Below are 21,015 nucleotides of genomic sequence, written 5' to 3' on the forward strand. Positions count from 1 at the left end.
TAAGAGAAGAGGCTAAACCGGACTCTGTGATACTTACATTTGATCTTGGTAATAAAATTCCAGTCTTACATTTAAACTGGTACACTAAATGTACTTAAATATAGGGCATGTCTACACTACAGATTTGAGCCAGATTTTTTTCAAACTGATTCATCTGTTTCCACCCCCCTGCCAAGGAAAACTAAGAGCATTGCTTGGGGATCCTCATTGCTTCATAGAATCACATTGCCTAATGCCTTAAGCCCCTTTAAAAACTATGGTGTAAATATGTGCATAACCTAGCACCACATCCCTACTAATCTCTGCCTGATAACATTCTACCTTTTTATCTATCTAATATCTTTCTGTGGTAGAACAAAATGTAGGTTACAGTAAGCACATATACGTGAACTGCCCTGAAATCTTTGGATGAAGGGTGGTATATAAATTTAATACACAAGTAAAATAAATATAGCCACTTTGCCAGTGCTTTTTTCTTAGGGCGTTTGCTCCTAGGGCTTCTGATTGAAGATCTTCAAACCCACTAGCCACCCTGAATTTCATTTAGGTGAGATACATTGTTGAGAAGCAAGCGCAAAGAGCACCTGTATTATTTTTAAGGGTTTTCTTGCTGTCAACTTCTTTTGCCAAACTGCTTCTTAAATTGTTTTCAGTTTTTAAAAAGTAATCCAGGGGACATTGCGTCAGTTGTACATTTGTGTGTGCATGTAAATTTCTCTCTTTCAGCAGCTCCTGTGCCAAGCCAGTCAGACCATTTTTTTTTAATTCAGAAGTTATAAATCAGTTTAAAGAGAGAGAGGCAAGCGTTCCAAGTGTGCCAGTAAAAGCCCTCCTTCTGTCCCTCTTGTGTTTAGAGTGTTTCCAGAGGGATATGCACATCTCTGTCTCTGTGGCAGCTAGAAGTTCTTGTTAGAATAAATTCTAGGATTTGTGGGAATGTGCAATGTTAACATTTAAGGACATAAGAGCCTGCTAGATTCTGTTCTCACAGTGGCCAACCAGATTCATATGGGAAGTCCTCAAGCAGGGCATGGGTGCAACTTCCCAAGGCCCCAGTTTTGTGGTAGATGTTGCAATTGCAGACATATGGTGAATTAGTGCTTTGGCTACAGAGCATAATGAATTTCACTTCCTGACCTTTCCCTGCGGCTGTCAGATTTCTCCTGGAAGGCAGAGAGATTAACCTGTTCTTGGCTTCTGCCTCCTTGCACCCAGGTTCGCTTCCCGTCTCACTTCAGCTCAGACCTGAAGGACCTGTTGCGTAACTTACTCCAGGTAGACCTCACCAAACGCTTTGGCAACCTCAAAAATGGAGTCAATGACATCAAGAACCACAAGTGGTTTGCTACTACTGATTGGATTGCCATCTACCAACGGAAGGTAAAGAGAAGTAGCAGGGTGCAGTCAGAAGAGGGGGGCGGCTTGTGGTGGCAGCCCACAGCCTTATTTCCAAAGCAAAGGTTTCCACTATCACACTGCCAGAGAAGTAATGCCAACTCACTGTGGGTGTGTAGTGCTGGTACACAAAGCCATCCAAACATGCATATCACCTTTTGGAAGTGTATAGCTCACAAACAAGAGAGCCCCCCACCCACAAAGCTTATCTCAGTGTTGAGAAAACCTCCTGGTGGTGCAGCTCTTACACTTCAGTGGAACTTGCAGGCCCAATATTAATGATATGGGATCTCGGGACATATTGTGATTATTAGTTATCTGTGAAAAGATCCCAGGATCTAGTTAAATCCACTGTTGCAGCTGTGTTGGAAATCATCATGTCTTCTCTTAGACCTTCCCTTTGCGAATTTGATTGAAAGCTTCAGCCCCACAGCTGCTAATGGCATCTGGATGCTAAAAACCTTCTCTGGTCACTTGCTGCTTTCCATGGTATAAGCCTGCAGCCTTCCAGGTGTTGTCAGACTCCAGCTCCCACCTTGCTGGTCAGGAGTTTGAATCCAGCACAATTTGGAGTGCCATTCCTGGTATAGGATCTGCTAATGGCCAAATGAAAGTAATTGCCCATAGAACATGAGGAGCGGGCAAGGCTGAGAAACCCCTTTGTATGAAAAAGCTGAAGGGAGGGAGGATAGGATGATGTCGTTGACTGTGTTCACTCTTAGTTCTGCTGCCTACCTAATTTGCAAATATTCTGGAGATGAAGGTTATAAGTTTCAGTTCCTCCTAAACTGGGGGAAAATAGCAGGCCCAATTAAATGCATCTCTGCTGAGAGGAGGAAGCTGAGCAGCAAGGCAGGGGTCAGTAGGTACAGCTTCCATTTTGGCTGGGCCTGATTCAGGGCCAAACAAGACGTGTGTTTTTGTTCAGTCTGTACCTGCCCATTTGCCTGTAACGTGCAGGTGTGGGGAGAGCCATGTTTTATGTCAGGGTGGGCATACAAGGAAGGGAATCAAGGGCTACTCCATCCACCCTTTTCCTTTTTGTTTTATTATAATTATAATTTTTTATTATTTATTGAATTTATATACCGCCCTATATCCAGAGGTCTCAGGGTGGTTCACAAACCAAAATAAAAATAAAAAACCACAAAACACATTAGCAAAATAAAAACAACAACCCAATAAACACACCCCAACAAAACAAAAAAAGCAAAACAAAAACCAAAACATTTTAAAAGGGCATAGGATGTCAATCAAATCAATCAAAGGCCTGGTTAAAAAGGAACATTTTTGCCTCGCGCCTATAGGTGTATAATGTTTCTTTGAGATTATTTCCCCCCAAACCAGTTCCAGTACTGGAAGTAGAGTGGGATAAAGGGAAAGGAGATTAAAGTAACCCAAGTGTGGCAAGGTAAAGAAGGGGAAAGTTTTGTTCCCCTCTCCTGCCAACTCGTTTTTGATACTCAGAAAGAAGATTTCAGCCCCCTCTGAGAGATAAGCAGTCAAGGACCTGATTAAAAAGCACAGGCTTGCCCTTTAGTGGGCTCAAGCTATGAGTGAGGAAGAGCTCATGTCGCTCTCCTTGCCTGTGGAATAGGCTCAGCTGTACCCAAGGGCCACATTCCCTTTTGGGCAGCCTTCCAGGGACCACATGCTGATGGTGGGTGAAGCCAGAAGCCAAAGTGAGCAAAGCAGTGGATGTGAATTTTATTGTGCAATAGGCTCCTTTCTACAGATGCCTGCGCGCGCACACCCACCCACCCTCTGCCTTCCATCCAGGCAAGCAAGAGGTATTACCAGAGCCCAAGGACCTATTCCAGTCAGGCAAGTGGGGCCAGGGAGGTGTGTGTGGTCTGGGAAGGGTCCCACAGGTCAGAGAGGAGTACATTTGCCCCCCAACCCTGAGGTTCCCCTGTATGACATGTGTTCTCTCTCTCTCCCCTGCCCACCTATTTTTGTTTCTGGTTAAACTGAGAAGGCGTAAACCCAATAACCCCGCAGGGAGCCCAATTTCACAGCGAATGGTATCATTTCTCTCTCCTAAACCCATGCAGACACAACCCCTAATAACTCCTCGCTTTGTCCCCTCCCCTCCACAGGTGGAAGCTCCCTTTATACCAAAGTGCAAAGGCCCCGGCGACACAAGTAACTTTGACGACTACGAGGAAGAGGAGATCCGGGTGTCCATCAGTGAGAAGTGCGCCAAGGAGTTTGCAGAATTTTAGGGCCAGTCCCCCTTGCTTTGTGTGCCCAGGAAAAGGAAGGGCTGGATTTGATCAGCCCCAAGGGCCAGAGTTCCTTGCCTATATGTTAATTTGGGGAGGTGGGAGAGTGTTGGGGTTCACCTGAATCTGTTAGGGCAGAAGAGAGAAAAGGGGAGTTCATTTTGAAGCTGTGGAAAAGGCAGCAGTCGGAGTGCCATCCATCCACCTCCCTCTGAAAGCTGTAAGGTGGCTCCCAGCCACTCTCAGGCAGGTTTTAAACAAATTCCCTTCCTCCTCATATTGACTCCAATCCCCCTCCCCACCACTACCACACACAAACCCTAATTGGACAGTCCCTGGTTTATTGGTGGCTTTATTTTATTTTCTTATTTTTTTAGGGGAAAGGGGATATATTTGCCATTCATCACCCCCTATGAAAGGTCTGGTTCATGGGGCATTGCAAGAATTTCTGGAAGGGGGGTGGTTAGGGCAAGAAATAACCACATCCACACAGCACTTTGGTGTGTAGACCAGCACTGAACAGGTTAATGGCCCCACCCTCTCGCCTTCCCCTATGGGACAACTCCTGTCCTTTTATCAGTTTCCCCCCCCCTTTCCAGGCCCTTTTTATTATCTTTAAATAAAAAGTTTAAAGAAATAGTTGACTGGCTTTATAAAAAAGGGTTTTAAAAGTCTAGGCAGGGCACAGTGCTTTTTTATACGCTCTGTCTCCCGCACCGTTAAATTAAATTCAGCCGGAATTTTAACTCTGTAAAAACAACTGAGTTTTAGCATGAAGAATTTGTGTGTGTTTTTTGGATAGAAAAACACTTTATTTCCAATCTTTGTCTCCCTATTTTGGGGGAAAGAAGGGGGCAATAGTTTTCACACCTGTAGGAGGGAGCAGTGACTGGTTGCCAGCTGGCAAAGGCATACTGAGAGAAAGAAGCTTGTCTCAATTTGTCTTTCTTAAATGTGCACACACCCCTTCTCTCTCTCTCTCTCTCTCTCTCTCTCTCTCTCTCTCTCTCTCCCTCTCTCTCTCTCCCTCTCCCTCTCCCTCTCCCTCTCTCTCTCCCTCTCTCCCTCCCCTAGTCTCCCCATCACCACCACCCTCCAATCCAAATGTCCCAACATGAGTTTCCCCACTTCAGGCAACTCTTGGAGCATCTGCCTGAACGGAAGAGAAACAAGCAGGATCTAGTCCACCCTGTGAAACATCAGATAGACTCTAGCTAGTTGCCATGGTTCAAAGGGGCTTCTCCCGTTTGGTGAGCCATCAGGGTGGGAGAAAGTCCATGTAGATAGAGCTTGACCGTCGCAGGCAAAATGCATTGGCTGCTAGGATCCTACCCTTCCCAACTCCAACCTCCGACATCTGTTTTTGTAATACAAGGATCTTTCCAGTCTGTTGGTGGAGACTCCATTGCACCGGTCCTTAAGGGCTCCATCGGCCTGCTATGTTTTGGTTTTTTTTAATGTTAAGACAGTAAGGAGGGAGTGGAAAATGTAAATCCCGGTGTAAACGGAGGTGGGGTAGGGGCTTAGAAACGAAAGTGTTGGGAAGGCCCATTCCATTTTGACCTGCAGTTCTGCTAGGGAATGAGAGGTGGCATCTGTTTTATTAGAGTCTTTTCTCATGGATGCGGAGGGAGCTGTGACTCAAAGATGAGGCGGGGGAGCCCATTTCTCTCCATTTAATTTGTTCCGACTCTTTCCTTCCCCTCCCTTTCCAATGCAATGCCTCTTTGTGTTCTGTCTTCACCTACCCCACTCCAAACACACTCTATATTCACCAGTTTAGTTTTCTTTTGTTTTCTTTCTGTGGCTGGGGAGCAAAGCAGTCTTCATTAGATTGATAGATGACATATAACACATACAGAAGCGCTGTCAGGAGCAGGCAAGCTTTGCTTGCCCCTCCAACTCCTCGTCGTCCTCTTCCCACCAATAGCTCATTGGCCTCTTCTATGTTGGGTTGGGGAGACAGCGGGAGTTAAAATACCCACCAGCTCCCTGCCTCAGAAAAAAACACTTCTATGTAATCCAACAAAACTTGTTTCACTGAGAAAAAAACAAACCCTACTTCCTCTTTAACAGTGTGCTTTGTTGTAAACATATTTGAAACTATTACCAATAAAGTTTTGTTTAAAAAAAAAGACCTGAACTTTTATTTCTGAAGCGTGACTTAAGACAGGGTGGTGTGGAGAAGAGGAAAAAGCGAGGGGCTGTGATGACATTGAGACGTTTGAACGCTAATACAGTAGACAGTACTTGGTCGTTCCAAATGACAGGTGCTAAATGATGGCACTGGATGGGAAGTTGTGGAATATATCTTCTTAGAGAGCAGTATGTGTGCTTACATTTGCCACTGACACAGTGAGATTCTTTACCTACGGTTTAATTGCCATGCCTGAAGGTACATAGATTGAGGGTATTGTCTGTCCTGATCAACTTTAAGGAGGTCAGCTAACAAAATGGATTAGCTAGTTTTCACTTACTAGCCAATCAATAATGCAATAGCAATATAAGTGATATTTTGAGTCTATTTAATTTTTAGTTTGTGGGAATTCTGCTAGCATCTTAAAGATGGAAAGTTAAGATTATCAAATAGCTGTGAAAATGGGATCATGTGTCTGTTACCTAAAGTTTACACCAGCATTCCACAATTGCCAGATTCACTGGACGTGTGTGTGTGTATAATTTGCCATAGAATGTTGATATTTATAGAAAGCTCCTACCCTGCTGATTACAAAAGAATACACTATTTGTATATGAAATAAATGTCACATGTCAAGTTACGTAATGAACTTTAGTGTTGTACAAAGTCTCCTAGTACAAAATCCATCCATTCAAGGCCATTGAAAGTTGGGCAGACAAAATATAAACCACTTTACTGGTACACAGACATTCCTGTTCTTGTAAGAGATCAACCATTATCAACACAGTCTATGAGAAAACTAATTGTATTAATCTCCAGAGGTACAACTATATTGCAAGGTCTCTGGACATTTGTGTTTTGCTTTTGGGGTCTCTGCTTATGGTCATAGTTAAAGAACTTTATCAGCAAGATGTATGGCAACTGTAGTTGGCTATGATGTCACTTTTTTCCTTAATCTAAATTTTGCTTTTTCTATGTACATATTTTCAGGCTTGGCTTGAAAAAGTGACAGCCTACCAATAGCTTGTGGCACATTACAAACTAACTTATTTGTGTTGCATTAGCTAGCTAGGATGCTAGAGCAGTTTTTCATGCTGCTACAAGACTCCTTTCTTGTTCTAGTTCGACTGAATTTGGCTTCTAAAGAGATGTCTGCTCAAGTGAAGTGATGGAATGAGGTGCACTGGAAAACTAGGGTGAACTGTTCTAAAAGTGAATGGGTCATTCTGAGAATAACAAGCATTAGGGACTGAACAGCAAAGGGATGCAACTTGAGTTGAAGCATGCTAGCTGCTTTCCCAGTTCATATAGAGGTAAGACTTCTTGGAGATGAAAACAGCTATGGGATCCTTTTTGGTTCCTTTTTTAATTTTCTTAGCTAAACCCAGATACACTGTAGTTCGTTCACTCCACTTTCCCCCAATGTTGAAGACAGTTTGAAAGTGGAATTCCATTTTCACCTTCGGTTAATAGCTGTGGTATTACTTTCAAAAACTGCAAAATCTTTTTGACCAGAGATGGCAGTGGGACAAAAATGTGTGTGTGTGTACACATGGGAACTGAAGCCCTTCTCAAACCACTTTTCATCTCTCAAACGTACCTGTCTCCCTCTTGAATAGCCTTCTGATACCCTGTCTGGTCACCATTGTTTGAGCATTTTTTTCTCTTCATGATGTGGTCAGGCAAGGAGGCCACATCTGGTGATGAGCAAAGTCTTGCTCAGGAGGGTAGCACTTGGTTAACAGTGATCCCCAGCGTTCTGAAGCTAACAGGGTGCAGAAGTTGTAGGCCAGTGAGCCTGCCTACAGTTCTTGCAGCTTCTCGGAGCTGTCTGACACCATGCGGCCTCTCGATATGTCCACATACAACTCATGGCTGCTATGCAAGAAAGTTGGTACAAAAGACACTATAACACTAGAGAATGTTGAAAACCCAGAAGCACAAAGTTAAATCTCTCAAACACAGGCTTGTTAACGCAACTTGCCCCTTTTCCTGTCACGTAAGACAGGCTCTGTTGCCCTATGTAAGGAATCATACTCCAATTGTATCAGCTGTTTAGGTATCTTCAAGTTGGATTAATCTGTATGTGTGTGTGTTTGTGTGTGTGTAGTCTTCAGGCCATTTGACTTGCATAATATCCTTTTTACATAAGGTTTAGATAACTGATGTGTATATATGTTAAAGTTGTATACTCAGGAGGAATGCTACATTTGGCATACTCTTATCTCTGTTCATGATGCCAGGAAACCTTGCATTGGCTTACCAGCAAATACTGGAATTCTTGAACCTTGGTGTTTTAAGGAAAACCACAAATGAGAGATGTTAAGAGTAACAAAAATGCTACTGCAATTTTTCAAGGCGGTTGCTCTTGAAATCTCTCTGGAGGGCACAAATGCTTCGGTTTGGAAAAGATCATTCGTTTGACACACTGGGAGTTTTAAAGTAAAACAAGTGGACTGGTAGTTTCAAAATATACTGAAAGCTACAGTGCTTTATTCCCACCTCTGGAAGGGAGGAGGGCTTGAAAAAGAGATGGCATGAAGGCAGTTCATTCCTGACCACTTCCTCTCACTGACTCAGCTTGTGAACATGGGCATATCGCTTCCCTTTCCAGTGCCTCTTTCCCATCAGTAATGGGGGTGGATCAAAGCCACTGCTTCCCACAATCCACATTACTGCTAAATTGTGTTACCTGTGCCATAACTGGAAAAACTATGATTTGAGGTGGACTGGAAATTCTCACAGGATTAGCATTGGGGAAAGTATTGAGTTAAACAGGTACAGCCTAAGAAGACACAAAACCCTGTTATTCTGCCCTAATTGCAATATGTTGGAACTGGGAATATACCGTAACTCATGAAAGCTACCCACTTGATCTTAACATATCCTTATCAGCTGTCCTCAACTTATAGAAGTAGTCTATAGCACAATGTTAAAACTCATGGTAACTTAGCATGGCTGTGCAATTTATTCTACCCATTTTGCTTTTGGGGCCATAGAAAGCTACCTGATTGAGTCAGATCATTGGTTTATCCAGCTTAATACTATCTGCACTGGCTGGCAGTGGCTCTCTAGGGTTTTTGATGCAAGGTTTCCTCCCAGTCCTACCTTAAGCCACCAAGGATTACATCTGGGACCTACATACAAAGCAGATGCTTTTGTTCTCCCCCAAAATCAACAAGGAAGGGATTCTGTTCTGTAGGATCCCTTATTAACTTTCCCCCTCTTCTTGCTCCTGTCCCAGACATAAAGCAGATCACTACTGTATTTCTCTTATGATGGTCAGTGTACTGCAGGAACTCATCTACTATATATTTCAGTAGGTTGCTGCACTCTGCATAGGCATTCAACGCATCTCTCACTGAGAACCGAGCCTGCTCCTATTTACGTAGCCTCTGTATTCTAATTCTTGGCCATGCTATTGCGATATATTGTTGGAAATATATATAGAAGTTGGAGCTGCAACAATATGATGCAGTGCTGAGTGCTGCTATTAAATATTCCAACCACTCCCTCCCTCAAACCAGTTAGTCAGTCTCTGGCTCCTGAGCATGCTATTCTCATTGGTCGGCTTTGAGATTTCCTTCCATTGGGTTTTTTCCACCTTTTTTTTTTTGTATTGCTACAAATCTTGGGGTTCCCCTATGCCTGGTAGTAGCTCCCCTTTTGTGCAAGGGCCTACAGCTTGAAAAGTGGAGCGTACACAACATTTTGCAGCACTGCCCTTCCTCTGCAAGCTAGCACTACCCAAGGGCTGGTAGTAGCTTAGCCGCAGAGTGACTGTGATGAAGATTGGTCCAGCTTGGTCAAGACTTGAGTAATTAGCAGGTAGAGAAGATGGACAATAGCACTGACTTCAACCAGACATAGCTTAAGTTGGTGGTGCTGATGTGCACTGCTGACTTTTACGTGAACAATAACTACCACACTATTTACTATGGATATGCTTTAGTGCAACTCGTGTTCACAAATAAATGAACAGTGTGGTGTGCTAGCCTTTGGCATCTTGTGAAAATTTCACAGCCCTGTACATAAGTACAGAGAAAATATACTCAAGGCCTCATTCACTCTACTGCAGATTTCCTGTATCATCTCTTTGAAATTCAATAGTCAATATTCCTAGCATTGCTTAGATTCTGACTTCTGGGGCTGTGGGGAGGGGGGAATCCAACTGTTAGAATTAATTGCTTAACCATAATAGAAACAGGTACAAGCTTCCCCTTTCTGATCCTACTTATCCTCTTAAACTATGTTTTAGCAGCTTATGTTTTGTTATGTCATCGCATCATAAACTCTGGGGTCCTGGCCAAAAAGAAGAGTACAGTAATCAAAATGCAACATATTGGAAATCTAAGGGCCTCCTTTCTAACATTTCTAGTGTATGAGAACAAGAGTCAGAGGACCCAAGACTGTGAGAGTTTACAGTAGGACATCCTAGTGTGACCAGAGGACAACTGGTTGTGACAACCGCAAGAGTTCAGTTCAGTCTGACCTCTGTGTATTTACTTGGATGCAAGTCTCACTATGCTCAGTGGAGCTTGATTCTCTGTGCACAGAACTGAAACCTTAATGGTGTAGCCTAGGGCTGCAAAAGCAAATGTCATAGGAAGTGAAGGAGTGGTGGCTGGGAGGGACATTTTTCCTCTCTTTACAGCCGCCTTTTGAAAAACACACAAAGCAAAACATAGAGGTTCTGATCTCCTTCCATATTTCAGCGCTCGCATTTATCTGCTGTAGTCAGGAAATACAAGTGTACAGGGGCAGGCAGGACAAACCTTCAGCGATCGGGATTAAGCAAGGGCGTGGACGCTGACCGCCGTAGTTTTGAGTGAATAAATGTGGACTAGGAGGAGGTCAGGTTCGTAAACTGGGCAAATGAAGACGGGCGTTTGAGAGGAAAGCTAAGCGTTGCAGGCTGAAGGGAAAACTTCTATTCCACTTTCCGCTGAAATCCGCCGCTGAAACTCCTGCTGCTATAAATGGAACAGCCAGCGAGTGCTGTTTTTTTTTAAAAAAGAATTATGTAGTCGCCGGATTCCTGCTGTTGACTTCTGCCTGAGGCGGCCAGAGAGCGCCCTTTCCAGCCGGCGCGGCCGCTAAGGGGACGCCGCGAATTCTCCTGCTCCACCTTAAGCCGCCAAGTGTAGGGAGGCTACGGGAGGCAACAGCGCCTCCTTAAGCGGCTGCGGGTCCCGCTCGGGCGGTGGTGGAGGCGGCGGCGCGTGCGGCTGGGGGAAGGGGAGGGAGGAGCTCGCGCTGCCCGGACCAGCCCGCGCGCCGCCGCTTCCAGCAGCAGCAGCGCCTGCCGGGCGGAGGGTCTAGTTGGCGCCGCGCGGGCAAGAGCTGAGGCCAAGGCGGAGCGGCGCACGGGGGCAGCGAAGCCCCGGGGGAGGCGGCAACACCATGGCCGGGCCCCCGCCGCCGCCCCCGGGCCAGGAGGCGCCGCGCTACCAGGAGTGGATCTTGGACACCATCGACTCGCTGCGCTCGCGCAAGGCGCGCCCGGACCTGGAGCGCATCTGCCGCATGGTGCGCCGGCGGCACGGCCCGGAGCCGGAGCGCACCCGCGCCGAGCTGGAGAAGCTCATCCAGCAGCGCGCCGTGCTCCGCGTCAGCTACAAGGGAAGCATCTCGTACCGCAACGCTGCGCGGGTCCAGCCGCCTCGGCGAGGCGGAACGCCCGCCGCCAGCCCCGCGGCCCCGCAGCGGACGGCCCGCACTTCCCCGCCCAGCGCTCCCGCCGCCGCCGCCGCCGCCGCCACCGCGACGCCCCGGTCCTCCCAGCGTGCAGCGCCCCGCGCGGAGCCAGCCGCGCCGCCGCCGCCGCCACCTCCGCCGCCACCGCCGCAGCCGCCGCCTCCTCGTCGGACCGGCCGGGAGCGACCGCCGCCGCCTGCCCCCGCCCCGGAGGAGCCCTCCCCCGTCAGCCTGCGAGAGATTGTGCGCTACTTGGGCGGCGACGGCGCCGCGCCGGGGGGCGGCCGAGTGACTCGAGGCCGAGCGCAGGGGCTGCTCCAAGAGGAGCGGCTGGAGAGGACCCGCTTGGGTGGCGGCGGGGGCGGGGGCGGCAGCGGCAACAGCGTCGCCTTGCCCAGGGCGGAGAGAGGCGCGCAGGCCCGGGCGCCCAGCGCCAGGGCTTACAGGAACAAGGTGAGGGGCTGCCGCGGCGCGCGCGGGGGGAGGGGTGGGGGCGGGGCGGCGGGGGCGCACGGGCTGAGGGGAACAGGTGAGCTTCCCCAGGACGGAAACGGACCTAGCGGAGGAGTGCGCGCGCAGGGGGCGCCCGAATACTGGGCGCGGGGGGGGGGGGCGGGCGGCGGAGAGGAGCCGCTTTCGGGGAGGGCAGACGGCGCCCAGCCCCCCGAATGTTGTCAGCGGGCGCTCGCGCAGGTGTGCGTGTGTCTGGGAGGAAGAGTTATGGGCAGCGCCCAATCAAATCGCTTTGGCACGGGAGGGGGCGCCACGATTGGTGCCTGGGCTTCGACGGGGCGACATTCTCCCGTGCAGTTCCGAAGTATTGTGGGAAGGTGAGCGGAAAGGCCGCCGCTGGATGGCACAACTCCGCCTGGTCCGCGGGGAACTTGCGGGGCCGAGTTGGGGAGCGGGTAAGAACTACCCCCGGGCGTGCGTGCGGAGGGGCTCCGCTCACCTGCGCGCGCGGCCCTCCGGTGACATTTGTGCGGCGTTGAGGATGCACGACGGGCCCTGGACAGTGGCCCCTTCTCTGACCTCGCCCCCCCCCCCGCCAAACTCAGGCCGTGCCAGGCTCCGTATAAACACAGAACAAAGAGTCAGTTTGTGCTTGACCTAAAGGGTTCTGTAACCTCCAAATAAGGTCGGGAGGTGGTGGGAGTAGTAAGGCAGCGAATGCAAACGGGGAGCGGAGGGGGGAGCAGAAAAGGAGAAATCATGTGGTGTTGGTCAGGAGGGTGACCAGCTCTGGAATGTAACCCAATCCAGTAAGGATCAGAGCAATTATCAAGGGTAGAATACAATTACAGTCCAGTAAAAAGAAGCCCCTTTTGGTTCTCTCTTATTTTTGGCAAGTTTTCTGTTACAAGGATGGCAATAGATTTCCATAAATCTAGGCGGATCCGCCCAACAAAGCCAAGTGGAGGGATGGTGTGACTGAAGTTTGATTCCATCTCTTCTTGGATTAGAAGGCTCCTGCTGTGTTTCAAAGAGCCTCTGAGCATTTTTCGGTAGTACTTTGGAGGCCTTTACCAAGACTAGCAACACCGCTGGTTCCAAGTACAGTGGTACCTCGGGTTAAGTACTTAATTCGTTCCAGAGGTCCTTACTTAACCTGAAGCTAATGGGGCCTCCTGCTGCTGCCACGCCGCCGGAGCACGATTTCTGTTCTCATCCTAAAGCAAAGTTCTTAACCTGAAGCACTATTTCTGGGTTAGCGGAGTCTGTAACCTGAAGCATATGTAACCTGAGGTACCACTGTACAGTAACTCATTTTGAACAAATAAGGGAAACTGAAGCAGGATTACAAGAAATGGCTCTGAGTAAAATTACATTGTAACCTGGAAGTAGATTGGGTTAGTTGTCAAAGTGTGCAATCCTATTTATGTCTAGACAGAAGTAACAGCCACAGAGGTCAGTGGTACTTAACTCCCAGAAAAGTTGGCATAGGATTTAGCAAAAGGCCACACCCTTAGCCTGGACGTAAGCACCATTAACAACAATTATGTGTAGGACAGTACTGTAAAGTCAATAAAAGTGAAACAAGGAACTTGAGGCACCAACATTGAGTAAGCCTGGAGAGTTAGACACAGGGGTGATTAGTCTGGGGTGCTGTGGAAGCAGGGCCTGGATTTGTAAATATATATATATGTATTCTTTTTATGTTTGCAGAAGGCAGGTGAGGAGGTCAAAGGTGAAGAAGAAGAAGAGGAGGAGGAAGAAGAAGAGGATGAAGCCTCCACCATGTCTGAAGGTTCAGAGGTGGCACAAGATTATGAGGCCAGCAACTACAGCAGACCTGGGATAGGCCAGGTGAACGGGGACTGTAAGGACAGCAAGCATGGTGGGAAAGAGATCCCACCCAGCAGTGCCCTCACCAGAGACCTGCGCTCCCTCGAGGAGCAGCCCTTGAACAAAGGATCAGAGCGTCCCCACCATGAAGGAAATGAGCAATGTCATACAAAGGCCTCTTGGCCTGGAGAAAGTGCCTGTCACCATCTGGGGGGCAGCAAGAAAGATGGCAGCGCCTATCAGCAGCCAGACAGAGCAGGTATAGGGTGGGCAGGAGGGTGGGGAGAGTAGTTGGCTAAGCTTGACTTTTCTTGGGAGACTCAGGCCCTAGAGGGATATGGTAAAAGATCCTAATGGAGGAACCATTGGAGATGGTGATAAGATTATTGCACAGGTTTTTCAAGTGTAAATAGACCCCTGGCGTCATTGTGCAACTCACTATTGAGAATTATGCCTAGGAGCCCTAGGCCAGGTCAGTGGTATTATGGGTGGATGAGGAGTGGGGGGGTCGGATTGTGGGAAGGTGGCTTTGGCTCTCAGGTGTTTGTGCCATGGGAATTAAAACTGGCTTCTTGTTCTCTGCCTCAAAAGGGCTCCAGGCACATACACATGCACAAATTCATTCACCAGCTAGTTAAAGCCTCATTGCTATGTAAGAGAACCAGGCCCATTCCCATTTGTGTTTTTTTTCCCTCCCTCTCTCTTACTTTCTCCCAGTGTCACCAGCTGTTGCAGGTACTGAGCCCTCTGTGCCCTCATCCCCTGGGAGACCTGGCATCCAGGCAGATGGGAGACCCTTCAGCTGCACGTAAGTTTTGAGTGGGCACCGAAAACCCATTTGTTTAATGACGGCTAGTTCACCTATGACCCTCTGTAAGGAGAGAACACTTGAGTCCCCTGCCATCAGTGCCACCACCTATTTAGAAAAGGACCAGATAAGACGTCTTCAGCAGTGAGTAAAGGCTGATTGCATCTAGAAGGGCTTTCATCTGGGTAAGCTTGCCCCTCATTCTACCCTGGTGCTTATGGAAATGAGGGAGGAGCTGTAGCTGCTGCCTCACCCCAGCTGGTTCTTAAGAGAAGGAGCAGCAACAGCAGCACTTAGCTTTTGCACACTCTGGGAAATGAAGCTGCTGTCAGAGTGAATGAGGGGCTGCTGAGGTGGTGGCAGTAGAGGAGGAAGCAGTAAGTTAGTCCTGCAAGTTTTTTCAGCTGCCTCCCTCCTTCATTGGAGGAAATGAGTTGCTGCTGCCCTTCAGATTCCGAAGCAGGCACAGTGGGGTTGAAATACTTAGACGTCCTCATGAGGCTGCTTTGCACATTGCCATATTTGTGTGACTGTGATGCCATATTGGTGCCTCTCAATGGGGGCCTTCCCTTCCTGTTTGCTGGGATAGGCTTCCTGTTAGCCTGGCCTCTGTCGCCCATGTTCTGGGAACCTCCAAGATAGACTGCTGGAATGCACTGTCTATAGAGCTGCCTTGGGAAACTGTTCAGAAGCTGCAGTTCCTATAGAATACAGCTGCTTGATTGCTGCCTGGGACTGGGTGTTAGGATCATGTTTTGCCTGTGCTATGCGGCTGCACTGGCTTCCATTCCATTAGTGGGTCCTGTTCAAAGGGAACTTGAAGGGCCATCTGTCTCCAGATATGCCTCACTGACTGAGGTGAGGTGGGTGGCAACCAGAGAAAGTTTATTTCCCCAGCAAGTGATGGAACATCTTCTGCCCAAAGATGGGCAGACCTCACCTGGAGTACTGTGTCCAGTTCTGGGCACCACAGTTCAAGAAGGACACTGACAAACTGGAACGTGTCCAGAGGAGGGCAACCAAAATGGTCAAAGGCCTGGAAACGATGCCTTATGAGGAACGGCTAAGGGAGCTGGGCATGTTTAGCCTGGAGAAGAGGAGGTTAAGGGGTGATATGATAGCCATGTTCAAATATATAAAAGGATGTCACATAGAGGAGAGAGAAAGGTTGTTTTCTGCTGCTCCAGAGAAGCGGACACGGAGCAATGGATCCAAACTACAAGAAAGAAGATTCCACCTAAACATTAGGAAGAACTTCCTGACAGTAAGAGCTGTTCGACAGTGGAATTTGCTGCCAAGGAGTGTGGTGGAGTCTCCTTCTTTGGAGGTCTTTAAGCAGAGGCTTGACAACCATGTGTCAGGAGTGCTCTGATGGTGTTTCCTGCTTGGCAGGGGGTTGGACTCGATGGCCCTTGTGGTCTCTTCCAACTCTATGATTCTGTGTTTCCCTGACAAGATGCTATTTTTCCTTTCAGCTCCAAGCAGGTGTTTTTTTATTTACCCAAGCTTTTGAGATGAAGTTCTTGCTCTCTGTCATTTTGTGGCATTTGACTTTATTATTCACATTTTGTTTTATTCTTGTAACCCCTCCCCTTTCTGCAGTATATTTGAAGTGTGGTTTAAAAATACACATAATAAATTACTGGGGTGGGGTTTGGGTGGCCCCGTACAGAAAAACTTGTCTCTTGCTCAAGTTGGGTTCTTTTTATGATCTGCCCCCCCTCCCATTCTGGATCCATGCATGCACTCTCTTCTTTTTAACTCCTGGTGAGAAGTCCCCTTCACATTGTGGATCAGGAGGCCATTGGATGCCTGGGGTATGAATTCTCTTTTCTCTCTCTCTCCTTGTAGCTCAGTGAAGGAGAAGCCTTCTGACCCAGTGGAATGGACTGTGAGTGATGTTGTGGATTATTTCACAGAAGCTGGTTTTGCTGAGCAAGCATCTGCCTTTCAAGAACAGGTGAGAACCTTGGGATACCAAGTGAAAGATTTGGGGATTAATGCTCAAGTGAAACTTTTAGTGAAAGGCCCTGAATGGCACGGGCACTGAATGTTTAACAGGGTAGGGATTGGCATGTGTGCACGCTCAGTTCCTAGTTGCTTAGGGGCTCTTTGTCAAATGTAAAACACGAGCCAGAGTGCATATAATTGTACATCACAGCAGCAGTCACCATGGGGTTTTCTTGCGTGCTAAAAAACCTGCCTTGCAAATAACAGAGGTGCTCACCAATGATTAGAGATCTGTTTCAGTTATCCATATTGCTACTCCCCACCCCCACCCCCCACCATTGCTTCCAACTGGCTATTTGCTTAAGGAAAAATAAAGTTACTAGAGCTCAGCAATCCTATTTTAATATGTGCTTATGTTCATAGGAAGGGTCCAGAGTGTTCTCCCGCATATGTCTTCCCCATCCCTCTCTGCATGTTGCATCATGGGCCTCTTCCCTTTAGTACGGGATTTGGCTCCTTCAGCCCTCTCTCCTCTTATAAGCAAGGCTCTCTGCCTGCTCCAGCTACAGCTGTCAATGGCACCAACCAAGGCCAAAGTCAGGCTTCCTTCTTCAGGGATCTGCACCAAGAAGCATCCCACCTTGTCAGCTGGATGCTGTCTATGGACATCTGCGCCTTCAAGCCACCTTTCCATAGGCCCTGTTGCGACCTAAGCTCAACAGTGGGTGGTGTCGTCATGCTTCCTATGCGCTGTGTTCAGATAGAAAAGACTGAAAAATACTCTTGTGACTATTTCAAAATATGAAATTCTGCTTAGGATGGGCATTTCCTGGTGACTTGTGTTGGAGGCCTAATGGGTTGATGGCCGGGTGTTAAACCAGTGGCATGAATCGTAATTGATAACGATTAAATATGTGTTAAAAGGATGGGGAAGGACTAAGCATTCAAGATAGGAAAAAAATGTGCATAAATTCAATCCTATCCATCCCGCAACCTGGAAGCTCGTCTAGATTTATGGAACACTTCCCTTCTTCCCTCTGGTTCACTGAGGAGGGGGATTCCTTCTTAATACAGATCTCTACTATTGCTTTCTTAAAAGTAGCGTGTGTGTGTGTGATCTATATTCCGTCTCTTAATGGGGGGAGTCCCTGTGCCCTAAACGCCCTGATGTTTTGTGCCTCTGTTGCTCCCGCTGCAGGAGATCGATGGGAAGTCTCTTCTGCTGATGCAGCGCACCGATGTCCTGACCGGCCTCTCCATCCGCCTGGGGCCTGCTCTCAAGATCTACGAGTACCACATCAAGGTGCTGCAGCAGTGCCACTTTGAGGAGGACGAGGGCGACTCCTTCATGGGCTGAGGAGGACGGGCGCAGCTCACGAAGGGTGTGGAGAGCTTGGGTGGGGAGAAGTGAACGGGGACTCTGCCAACCGCTACTGTCTCAAGTCATTTCAGCCTTTCTCTGCCTCCATGAAAACAAAGAGAAGCAGCTGTGTGGGAAGGGGAAGAAGGACTTTGGCCAGATTTTTGTGAAAATGGTGGGGAGGACAGAAATGATGACCCAGGCTTTGCGGCTTCTCTACCCTGATTGTCCAGAGATAGGAAAGACAGGGAGGGAGGGCTGCAAAAAAACAAATCCCACCCTTCTCCCAACCTGTCTGTGTTACTTACCCTAGCATTTTACTTACCATAGTGCATTGTCTGTTCTTGGGAAAGGGTGGAAAGATGTGGTTTTTGTCCCTCTTCCCAGCCGCAGTTTAATTGAAATAATTTGTGCTTCAGCATCCCCCCTTTCCCCTTCCCCTTTACCACCACAACAACAGCAACCACAGTAGCACTTGATGGTCCTACCTGCTCCCCCTCCCTTTGTTGCTGTTCTCAAGAAGACAAAGATAGAGCCTGCTGAAGGTGTCAGGAGGTTTTAATCAAATATCTTTTTATTCTCTTTTCTGTTTGGGTAGGCTTTTCTTCCAGTTTTCATGGTCGTTGCCCAGAGTCAACTGCTTTTTATTATTTCTTTCTTCCCATTTTTTAAAAAAAATATAAATATTTAAACTGGAAAAAAACCCAATTGGTTTAGTATTCCCAGACTTGTTAGCTTTCTTGAAGGGGTATTGGATCACCTAAAATGAACATGTGTCTAAAGGACAAAAGTATGTGTAAAAAGAGGTGGAAGTCCTAAGTTCTGCTCTCTTTTTCTCTCCTTTTTTATTTGAGGGTGGTGATGTCACCTAGTGGTGTTGCTAATCGGTTTATGGGATGTATTCTGACTAGTCCAGGGATGGGAGCAGAACTCTGGAGTCCTGGCTCAATTTTCAATGCTATAATCAACTGGGGTAAAAAAGTGCGGTAACATTTGCACATCACCAGGAAGTCTAAAATGAAACACTTAGGGTTTAGGGAAGGTCTCTTTGCAGTGGCAGAGGCAGATGACTCGTCGTCTGTGTATATTCACAACCAGGTGGTTTAGCTGGTGCTTCTATAGCAGATAATATAAGTGGAGCAAACACTTTGGGGACTGAAAAGAGCAAGGAAAGGAAATGGTCCGCAGCCCTGTTCTCAGTTACGAAAAATGGGGTGGTGGTTTTTGTTGCCTTAAGAAAGGATCTCCTCTTGTTAAAGCAGGCCAAGCCCGCAAAGGTATACTGTAAAGGCAAGAGGAGGTGGTTTAAAAAGACAACAGTGAAATTGGCTCTTTGTGCACATCAAATGGAGAGGATCTAGCTATGGCAGAAACACAAAATCTGAGCTTTTTTGGTGATTTTTCAGGGCACACCTCTTGAATACCCCAGTTGCTTAGCAAGTATCTGTTTCACAAAACAGTTTGAAACTCGTTTCACTGTCACGGCTTTCTGTAAAGAACTGTAGGAATGGAAACCTTTTGGTGAGGCTGCTGAGAACTCTTTTGTAGTATCTTAGACCCTTTTACAGAACGACACTTCCTAGAATTTGTTGTTTTAGAGCCGTGGCAGATGAGGGTTGAAACTGGTTTAAATTTGGAATGTAGACAGGCCCTTAATACAGTTTGAGGATCAGTGGATAGACAGTAGCTACCCTGTTTAGTTGTGACTCAGAAACAGAGAAGCTTACGTAGCTCGAGACACAACCCAACATGCATGCCTAAAGGAATGCACAGCTAGACAGGAGCACACTGAATTTATGTTCTCAAAATTTTATTTGGAACCATGAGGGCTAGAAACCTATTGTTTGAACTTTGAAAGCAGAGGTTCTCAATGTTGTAGCACAAAAGTGCCTCAGGGGCTTACATACCGGCTGCATGTTGCCCCCTATTGCACTAGACCCTACTATTTTGTCCAGAGCTGGGAATAAAAAAACAACAAGATTTTTGGGTTCTAATATGTATTCTGTTTATTGGCCACCAGTTGTCAAAAGAGCTGCCATAGGAGGTGAAATGCTTTAGGAACCAATTTAGATGACTCAACAGTGGGAGTGATTTTTCCAACTCTTTGTGCTCTCCTTTTGGGAACAGAGTAGGGCTACAGAATTGGGCTGCCCGTTTACTTCATTGTTATTGAAAGAGGAGAGGATATTAATAATCCACAGTGGAAAGGTGTAGATTGGAATGGACAAAACCAAGCAAGGCTGTTCCAGCGCAGTGTTTTGAAAATTCCTCTGTGAGGCTTGGTTGGGACAAGGTTGTGTTGCCTGTCAGAGCAGAGGCTAGTTCAAGTAAGAGACAAGACGGAAAGGGGCTTTAGGATCCTAACTTCCTAGATATACTGTAGTACAGTTTAAGGGCTGATATACATGACCGTGTGCTGATGAAAACACAGATAAGGTGCTGGCTGGTTGTGTGGTTTAAAAAAAAACAAACAGATTTGTGCTTTGGGATCTAGGCTTAAGCTGGTTGGCAATGGGCCCAGGTTGTAACATACAGGTTTTGGAAATTTGTGCAGGGGGAATGGCCTTGGCTAAGGCTGTGCTGAGGTGTGAACTGGGCTTGTGTTTACTAATTCAACATCTAAAATATCCAAAGGCGAAGTTTCCTTGGTAAAGGTGGACACAACATATTGCACAGTCTTTTATGTTGATCTAGGCTAATCTAGCTACTGGAAGTTAAACACTTAAAGGCTAGGAATTGCACAACACATTAACACACTAAGGTGTCGCTACACAGAGTTTGGAAAGCTCTGCTCTACCTGAATTGAATACATAACAGTTACTTAACCTATTCAGAGACTGAATCACAGACACGTCCCTAAACTTGCTTAAAATTCTAATTTCAATCATGGTGCAGGTGTGGTCTAGCACCCAATGTTGCTGCAGAAACAATGTCACAGGTGGTGAAAAGCGAATGGGGGTGCAGGGAGTGGGAAATATTCTAGGGCCATTTCACCAACTAGGCCTCTGGCAAAGTGGTCATTCCTCAAACTGCTGATCAGTGATGCCTTGGATGTATGGTTGAAATATCAAGGAAATTCTTGATATTTCATGGGCTTCTCCTTGGAAATGGTGATGCAATCCAAGCCCACATACCCACCTGAAAGAAGTGGAGAGAG

The 21,015-nt window shown here is 47.2% G+C and overlaps 2 protein-coding genes across 6 annotated transcripts in view; both read left to right on the top strand.

Moving 5' to 3' along the window:
- PRKACA (protein kinase cAMP-activated catalytic subunit alpha) overlaps positions 1–5,755 on the top strand; it is a 62,539-nt gene extending 56,784 nt beyond the window's left edge. For all 5 annotated transcript variants that reach the window (XM_083726090.1, XM_083726093.1, XM_083726091.1 and 2 more), the window contains exons 9-10: positions 1,216–1,380; positions 3,495–5,755. In XM_083726090.1, the coding sequence (XP_083582216.1) occupies positions 1,216–1,380; positions 3,495–3,620 (291 nt within the window). In that variant the 3' untranslated portion in view covers positions 3,621–5,755. The remainder of the gene's footprint in view (positions 1–1,215; positions 1,381–3,494) is intronic.
- Positions 5,756–11,019: 5,264 nt separating this feature from the next.
- On the top strand, positions 11,020–19,838 carry SAMD1 (sterile alpha motif domain containing 1). Its single transcript, XM_083726088.1, has 5 exons — positions 11,020–11,907; positions 13,621–13,999; positions 14,458–14,548; positions 16,400–16,508; positions 17,697–19,838. Exons 1-5 carry the CDS (start codon positions 11,161–11,163, stop codon positions 17,853–17,855), a joined length of 1,485 nt encoding a protein of 494 aa, XP_083582214.1. The 5' UTR covers positions 11,020–11,160; the 3' UTR covers positions 17,856–19,838.
- The last annotated feature ends 1,177 nt before the right edge of the window (positions 19,839–21,015 follow it).

The sequence above is a fragment of the Podarcis gaigeae genome, assembly GCF_964106915.1.
Source record: "Podarcis gaigeae genome assembly, chromosome: 2".
Classification (NCBI taxonomy): Eukaryota; Metazoa; Chordata; class Lepidosauria; order Squamata; family Lacertidae; genus Podarcis; species Podarcis gaigeae.